At 40.2% G+C, this 9,313-nt stretch overlaps 1 protein-coding gene across 1 annotated transcript; it reads left to right on the forward strand.

Moving 5' to 3' along the window:
* Positions 1-1,935: 1,935 nt before the first annotated feature.
* Positions 1,936-2,966, forward strand: LOC106455919 (alpha-1-antitrypsin homolog). The gene is made up of 2 exons (XM_013908681.1): positions 1,936-2,546; positions 2,789-2,966. Exons 1-2 carry the CDS (start codon positions 1,936-1,938, stop codon positions 2,964-2,966), a joined length of 789 nt encoding a protein of 262 aa, XP_013764135.1.
* Positions 2,967-9,313: the final 6,347 nt, after the last annotated feature.

Genomic DNA, 9,313 nt, shown 5'->3' on the forward strand with positions numbered 1-9,313 from the left:
GTGACTGTCGTTCATCACTTAGTCTTAGGAAAGCTTTAATAGTGGAAGCTGAGACGTTGCTCACGAGCCCGGGCTTTGTGTAGCCGGTGTGTTCCTGCGTTGTGTCAAATAACAAATAACATAAAGGTTAGTTTTAAATAAGCATGACAGGTTGACTATGAGCAGTCATCTGAACTCTTGCATTAATACTTGCCTAATACATTATTATCCACCGGACAAAACAGCTGATAGTGTGCGTGCTGTTTAACTCCTTTAGCTTTCAATGAATATTAATACCAAGGTCAGTCTTGCTGTCTGGTCTCAGTATGATTTCTCTTCCCAGTTGATCATGATCGTTAAAATGAAGCCAGCTTGTCTATTTTCCAGAAATGATTTAAACTGGAAGTAATTTGAATTGACAGATTTCAATGTTTTCCCACATTTTTAAATGGCTCCAGATTTCTGCCATCTTGAGTATTTTGCCAGGATTTCTCCAGGCTCGTATGTTTGCGTGATTCTGATTTTTTGTTTTTACCAAAAACACCCTGACCCACCCAGAGTTATTTCCATGTCCTGTTGAGCAAGTTAGGTTGTATAAACAAAGTCAGTAGAATCGATCCAGAAGAGAGAAGGCTGATCTTTGTTAATCTGTAAACTGTCAGCTGACTGCCTTTAAGCTTGCTTAAATATAGAGTTTCTGGAAACGTCACTGCAGAAGATGTTAGTGGTAAGCATCAGTCTCTATTAGTTCTACGTTTTAGGTACTTAAATGTAAGAAGTAAACGACAGTTAAGAGATTTAAAGATGATTTTTAGGATGTAATCACGTGGTTTTAGCAGACATGACATTACTCAGCATTCATTGCCTGCTTCCTTCGTTGGTATCATCAGTTATAGTGTATACAATGTTACAACACAGCTGAACTACTGGTTACTACTTTACCAGTGTATCAAAAAATCGCTGAAGGGTGAAGTGCCTTTACCTTTAAATATCTATTTCTATTCTGTCAATAACAGACATATGACTTTATTATTTTAGTGATGCTTATGATTCAACTCACAGTTGTACATCTGCTGTGGGAGAGACACTTTCAAATCCCTCAAATATCTTTTAGAGCTAAATCTCTATTATAATACCTGCTGTGTTGAGGAAGCTGAAATACATCCGTGGTGACCTACACTCACTGGGTGTTTTTGAACATTCATCTAATGGGCAGTAACTCAACTACTTACAGGTGCTGTATTACTGGCAATCAGACCGTTTAGACGAGTTGTCTGCCTGACAGTCCAGGTAACTTCTTGGGTTTAAAATCCAGCCTTTGTTGTTTGCAGAGTGACTTCTCAGCTGGTAGCTTTGGGATCTGTTACAAGCAGCTTTGCAGAAATATGCTGTTATAAGAGATGCTCATGAAAATTCTACTTTTTTCATCTGATGAACTTGTCAGTAGTGGTTTTCAGTACAGCTCAGTAATAATGTGGCAATAGTGCGGTAAGGTGGAAATAAGAAAGCAATGATATGGAAATATTAAATCATTACTATGAAATTACAATGTAAAATCCAGGAAACTACCAAATAATATATTGTATCAGCAGTGGTTTTATCCAGAAATGTGGAAACAAATATACGCCATATATATGAGTCAAAACTCTTATATGTACCAATATACTGATAACAATATAATAACATGTTAGGAATAACATAGTAATATTTGTGGATCACAAAAGATGACTTGATTGTGACCTCATAAAAATAAGTAAATAAATAATGTAATAAGTAATATCAGCATTCTTCTTATTTTTAATGCCATATCCTGAAACTACCTGATTCAATCTAATTCCAATGGTTTTAACTCATAAAGTCATGAAATTATGACTCAAGGACCGATGATGGAAAAACCTTACTTGGAGCTCATTTTGTATCATTTTAACTTTGCTTTTTGATCCACAGACTCTAAAGATGCATTTCTGTAGCTGTGCACTCATTGCACTGTTGCTCGCTGTAGCCTCGGCAGACCACCATCTCCACCACAACCGTGGTTCTGAAGACCATATGAGCTGCCACAAGCTCTCTGCTCCTAATGCTGACTTTGCCTTTGCCCTGTACAAACGTCTGAATGCGAGGACTGCTGCTGGAAACAACATTTTCTTCTCACCACTGGGCATCTCCACTGCCCTGTCCGTACTGTCTACTGGGGCCCATAGTGAAACCCACAGCCAGCTGTTCTCCAGCCTGGGCTACAGCACCTTAAACCAGACTCAGGTCAATGAAGCCTACCAACATCTTTTCCACGTGCTTGGACAAAGCCAGGAGAACCAAAAGCTGGATGTTGGCAATACCATTGCAGTGCACTCAGGTTTCAGTCCCCTGGAGAAGTTTCTGAATGATGTCAAGCAGCATTACTCTGGTGAGGTCTTACAAATCAACTTTACTAACCCTGCTGAGGCTGCAGATAAAATCAACAGACACATTGCCAATAAAACACAGGACAAGATCAAAGATATGGTGAACGATGTTGACCCTGAAACGATGATGATGCTCATTAACTATGTCTATTTTAAAGGTAAGCAGCCTGATCAAGTCTATTGTTAGGCTACAACAGACAAACATGGCGTTAACGCCATAACCATATTAACACGGCAAATCCTCGCTAGCGAGTTAGGGTTAGCTTGCGTTAACTTGCTAACAAGGATTTGCTGCGTTAATGCGGTTATGGCGTTAACGTCGTATCAGCGAGATTAATGCTGACAGCACTAAGGCTGACACATCCCAATATTGTCAACACGACTCTCCACTGTGTCGTGCAGTGCAGGAAACCGTTTATTAGAGAATGGACACATGAGGACGACTTCCACGTTGACGGCAGTACCAAAGCTCAGGTTGACATGATGATGAGGATGGATTACTACCACTTCTATGAGGATGCAGTTAACCACGCTAGCATCATCGTGCTGCCATACAACAGTAACTATGATGATTGTCCTTCCTGATAAATTCTGGATGAAGACTGTGGAGAGAAACATCAACAAGGACGACATAAGAAAGTGGCAAAACTCAGCATCTATGATGTAAGATTTATTGCATTATGTCTGAATATTCCTGCTTGCTAGTAGATGGAGACTGTTGTCAAAATGACCTATTGCCGTTTTATATCACTCCTGTTATTAACTTTGAGTGTCCAAGTACATTTACATTGATACGTACTGTAGATGAAATGTGTTACAAGCGTATGATGTATTCATATAGTCTTTAAATCATTTTTGACCAGAATCTGTTCTTCAATGTGCTCATTCAACAGATATGTAGGGATGTTTTTGTGCTTTCCACAATGTCCATAAAGATGAGAAGCGTTCTGTATCATAGTGATGCTGAAAAACGAGTTCATGCGTTTATTACTTCCAGGCTGGATCGTTGTAATTCATTATTATCCGGTTATCCTAAAAGCCTTTCATTTCGTCCAAAATGCTGCCACGAGAGTACTGACAGAGACTAGCAAGAAGGAGCAAATTCCTCCTCACATGTGGTTCCAGGGGTATTTGTCTGTTTGTTGGCAGGTAGCATTCACAGTTTTCAGATTGTTACGTTCTTAGTCTAGGCGAGTTTTGAACGCAACAAGAAGTTGGCCCACTCACACACCACCCAAGCAAGAACACCAACAACAATATCTTTTAAAGTGCTAAGCAGCCATTTATTTGCTTCAGCAGTGAGCAGTGCCAAAAACAACAAACAAAACTCCCTAATGGTCCCTACACTTTCCTACACAAAATGAAAACCAAACAAGAGTCAATTCACTTACCTAACTTCCTAAATGAAAAACAGGAGAAAACGTAATCAACAAAAATGGCTTCTCACGCCTACTAGGCTGCTGCAGTGAAGGATATATACAAGGTGAACAAAATACACGATTGCTACTTGACAAATCTATTTACAGCTATTTACAAAATTGAGGTACTAACGCCAGACCCACACACGAGGTTATACTTGCAAACCAATTTGTCAAAGAAACTCTACACACCAACGAATCAAAACACAGGTTCTTTGTTGGATGGTGGAGGTTAGGAGAGAGGGGGCCAGGTGGCTGTCATCTGGTAGTTAAATACTGGAGGTGATTAGCCAATTATCCAATCCAAGGACAGGAAGAGACTCCACCCAGCTACTCAGCAGGCACGCCCAGGTGTCCACCTCCTAAGAGAGAGGGGAAAAACCCACAGCCATCCTCTGGTGGGAGGAGTCACACATAAAACAAACACTGCCAACATTAGATCATAACAAGATTTTGTGTGATGGTACACAGCAAATCGAGCATGTCCAAATTAACACTGTCGGATTTGATTTCAACACTATTAAAGTGTCTATATGGGTCCACACCAGAGAGTGTTAATTTAACTCTTTTTGGAGAGTTGGTACGTTAACTCTGATTTAGTGTTAAACACCAAATCTGTCTGGAGTTGATAATTTAACACTTGGTGTTAAGAGTTTATATATTAACTCTCAAAGAGTATTTTAGTTTAACTACGTAAGAGTTATCTTCTAATTCATTCTAAAAAGCAGGAATTTTCCTGTTCTGAACTTCTAGAAATTTCTTTTGGAAATAAACATTTACTAAAAAGATGCAATGGTTTTTGAAAAACATTTATTCTGAACTGTGCACCACAATTTCAAAACATTTTCTGAAAGATGTAACAGTGTACATGTTCTCACTTTCATTAGAATTTTGTTTATCAAAAGGTCTGACATGGTAAATGCAAATAACAGCATTCTCATCACTTATTTCTTCAATACAATATGCATGTCCTTCATTCATCCCTTTGTGGAACTTCAACGCACTTCTGCTCTCCCCCATATTCATCTTCACAAGCATATCCTGTGCTGGAGATCGAATAAAAATTAGTTGGCACTAATTAATGGCACAAAACAATTTTAGCACAGTGAAAAAAAAAGGAATCCTCTTTGAGCCATTACTTGTGTAAAGTATTTTCCCAAAAGACAAAGACACAGGCAACAGGTAATACTGAACTAAATGTAAAACCTCAACCTTTTTCATTTTTACCTAAACCGTGTGCACAAAACTCTGGAGGGATCTATGCTAACGTAGAATCCAGTCAGGACGTCTGCTACTGCTGTTTGCTCGTTTTTTATTTTTTCAGGCTTCAAGCAGCACCATCATACCAACATTTCACATTCTAGACATTGTTTTAGGTGTATTTGACCAAAAGTTTGACTGAAAATTCACATGCAAGCTTTTTTTCCAAGGCTGTGGTATTTGTCCGCAAACAATACCTTTCAGCTAGCTAAAACAGAATGTTATGCTATCAGCGAGCAACATGGCTAATGCCTTTCACACAGCTTTGTCTCAACTCCAAAGAGCCACAGAAGTAAAAGCTCATAATAATAACTGAAACAATCTTTGAAAAAATGACTTACCAAGCATGGCAAACAACTCAAATGGGGGCGGAGTCTGTGAATTCACTCTGTTGGTGTCATAGCCCCTGTAGGAGTTCAGAGTTAAGAGGTCAGGAGTTAATGTTTCCATTGTAACACCTCCAGATTTGACATAGAAACACTCATTTTTAACACTCGATTTTAACTACTATCATTTTACACCTCAGAGTTACATTAAAAGAATGTGACTCTGCTTAGAGTAAAATTAACTCTACTTTTGCAAGGAGACTATTAACACCAAAACATTTAACACTTTTGAATTTGCTGTGTAGATAATAGCAGCTCAAACACATTTCATTTACATTGAATTTTGGTGAAAATTGGGTGAAGGTCGCATCAAATGTAAAAATCTTTAGAAGGATTTGAACTCTCTGATTACTCTTGTTAGGGCTAGATTAAACACTCCCATTTACCCTGCAGTAGAAGCAGGATGCTTAGGGCTTCGAGTGCATCTTTACTCACCACTTTTGTGTTTTGTAGAGATAAGGTGGGATTGCCCAGGGGCACTTGTGGGGCATACTGTGGGAGTATAGGGTTCTGGGTCAACTGCTGCTGCCCATCAGGTTCTTGTTTCCACAAAGTGCCCATGGTCTTGAAATAAAGTCAAGTTATCTTCTGTTGGTGTTGGAGTCTACCAGAGGTGCTTCTTGTGACTGATCGTGAGTTTGATTTTCATGGACAGGATCTCAGGGTGAAGAGGGCGTCTACTCTGGGAAGCTCAGAGTAATATTCCTAACTGTTGCAGATAATGTGGTGCTGTTGGCGTCATCAGAGCACGTCTTTCCAAATAAAAAGGAGTGGTTGGTAGCTTAGTGAGAACTAGATAAAACAAGAGTCAGAACCTCTCTTTGCAGGAAACGAGTGATGCGAAGTTGAAGTGGCAGATTTGTGTGGTGTCAGCAGTAATGTGGACATTGTAGTGATGAAGACTTATGATCCTGATCCAGTTAGTAAAAGAGGAACAACCTGTAATTTAACAGTCCGTTTTTCTATTTCTCAGGTATATAGATCTTACGATTCCAAAATCTTCTATAACCGCTGATGCCTCGTTGAAGAACATATTGCAGGAAATGGGCATAACCAGTGCCTTTGAGAACCATGCCGATTTCTCTGGTCTGTTCAATAACAGTCAGCTCAAAGTCTCGAAGGTGGGCAAACATTTCTCTTTTTGGTTCTGATTCTGAGACACTTAAAGACTCATTACAGAGTAAGAAATTAGCATCTGACCGTCTCCTTTCTTTTTCACCCACAGGCATCTCACAAGGCCACGCTTAGTGTCACTGAGATGGGAACAGAGGCAGCAGCCGTCAGCATCTTTGAAATGTTCGAAGCGCCACCAACAATCAAAATTGACAGGCCGTTCTTGGTTTTCATTTTGGAAAACTGCACTAAAAGCATCCTCTTCATGGGAAAGATCAACAATCCAACAGCTTCATAATTGCACATACTTGTGAGATGATATTAAGGTCACAGTTGCCATAATAAAGATCCTGTCATGATTAAAAACACTGACCTTTATTTATGAGGTTATCTGTCTGCACACGTTGATTTTCTGGTCAACAAAAATGACATTAGTGACATTTTTTCTCCAGGTAAATAGCAAGTTTGGAAACATTATGTCAAATATTTGATTTATATTTGAAGGTTGCTCGTGTAGAAAACTGTTCCGCACGTATATAAAACAGGTCCGCGGCTCTGAACCGTAGTAAAGGGACCTCTGGCTGATACGCCGGGTTCGTGTCGGCTCGTAGCTGAAAAATAGCTTTACTTTGTTGTCTGGGTCAACTTTGCAGCGAGAGACAGAGAGAGGCGTTGAAAGGCTCCAACAGAACTTATTGTTTCAGAGGAAAACAGGAACACAGCGTACAGTCGAGTCTTAATAGCTTACTCACAGCTGGGCTCGTCAGGCTCTCTTCTTGGCTGCAGTGGTTATTATTAAATAAAGTATTCTGATTCTGATTCTGATTATATTTACATGCTTCCAGCTCCCGTTTCTGCTCAGTGACAGCTCGTACTTTTCCTTTTTCTCCTCCATCGCTCACAGACACATCACGGGTCCATCCTCCCTGCAGCACGGACTACACTGCCCATCAGGCTGCATGCTTTAGGGCGATGCCTATAACACTCTATTGCCTTCATATTAAAACATTTTTTGAATAAAATAAATAAAAGTCTTTCTTCACGCAAATAGAGGTGACATGGGCCGTGAGGTTGAGACACAGACATGAGAGCCTCTCAATGCGTGTTTTGTTTGGGTTTGTTTGGCGTGGAATTACCAAAAATAGAGAGGGGACAGCCTAACATATGAAAACCTTTTATTTCAACAAAGTAACTGTATTCTGAATACCACCTTTTAAAACAGTAACTGTAATGGAATACAGTTGCTCATATGTTAACCGGTACATGTATTCCTTTACTCCCCAACACTTGTTGTGCCATCCTTGAGAGCACTACTGCAATCAAGTATCTGCAATAACTAACAATGACTCTTTTGATCCATTGGAGGAATTTTCACTCGTTTCTTTGTGACATTGTTTTAATTCAGCCACACTGGAGGATTTGAACCCATTTAAGTTTATGCCAAAGCATCTCAACTGGTTTTGAGTTACTTTTATTTTGTCCCATAGGACCAGGTAGGTTTGGCTATATTTTTCCCTTAATACAATTAATGATTAAAAAACAGCATTTTGTGTTTACTTTGAGAGTTTAGTAGTAAAATTAATCTGATGATCTGAGACGTGCAGGTGTGACAAATATGCAAAAATACTAAGAAATCAAAAAGGGGGAAAATAGACTCAAGGGACTTAATAACATGCCACTGCATTTCTTTGTAAATTCACTTTTTTGTTATATGCAAATGAAAACTCGTGTGTTGCTTTTCATTACCTTTTAAGGAATGAATCAGTAAATACCAAGAAACGTAAGCACAATACATTTTTGAAGTGAAATAACTGCAGGTAACAATAAAAGAATCAATCAATAATTAGTGTCCCCCTTGATTTTGGCATTAATATACCTCCATATGGACAAGCATAATTTCGGGATGTCATCCTCTGGGGTGGCAACCCACACTTCAGTCAGTGCTGTCCGGAGTTGCTGCTTGTCTGAGGAATTAGATTCACTCTGTCACTCAAATGACTCCACAGTTCTTCTGTGAGCATGAAATCAGGGCTCATTGTTGACCATTTCCCACCTGTCACATCAATGTCATCCAGTAACTGCATGGACACATGGGCAAGCACTGTCCTCCTTGTCATCCCTGTCCCTGATGCGAGCTGCCTAAATGACTGTCGCGCAGTAGCACTCACCTCCATTGTCACGAAGTGCTTTGAGCGTATAGTCAAAGCTCACATCACATCTTCACTCCCTGCCGTCATACTATCCAGACTAGTCATGAAACTTTGTGACCTGAACATCAGCTCCTCCCTGTTCACCCACGACTGTACAGCAACACACAGCTCCAACACCATCATCAAATTGGCAGATGACACCACCATCATCGGCTGCATTTCTGATGGAGATGAGATGGCATACAGGGCAGAGGTGAGAGCCCTGACATCACGGTGCCGCGACAACTACCTGCTGCTCAACGTCAGCAAAACCAAGGAGCTCATCGTGGATTACAGGAGACTGCAGAGAGGAGGCCACACCCCCATCCACATCGAAGGAGCAAGGGTGGAGAGAGTCAGCTGCTTCAGATTCCTGGGCATCAACATCAGCGAGGATCTGAGCTGGTCACACCATGTTGGTGGCTGGACTGGAACAAAAAATCGGCCCAAGCATTTTGACTAGAGACCGGCCGCCATTATAGGAAAAATCATAAAGCCTTTGAATGAAAACACTGTTGTGACAGTGATGTTCACTGTTCTGATGGTATATATGCATCAATCTATCA

This window comes from Pundamilia nyererei, unplaced genomic scaffold, assembly GCF_000239375.1.
Source record: "Pundamilia nyererei isolate P.nyererei 1_Seehausen unplaced genomic scaffold, PunNye1.0 scaffold00013, whole genome shotgun sequence".
Taxonomy (NCBI): Eukaryota; Metazoa; Chordata; class Actinopteri; order Cichliformes; family Cichlidae; genus Pundamilia; species Pundamilia nyererei.

Excerpts from the sequence above, each read along its gene's own strand:
- LOC106455919 (XM_013908681.1), top strand. The coding sequence starts at position 1,936 with ATGCATTTCTGTAGCTGTGCACTCATTGCACTGTTGCTCGCTGTAGCC. Across the intron at positions 2,547-2,788 it reads GTCTATTTTAAAGGTAAGCA|GAAACCGTTTATTAGAGAAT; the intron begins GCCTGATCAAGT and ends CGTGCAGTGCAG.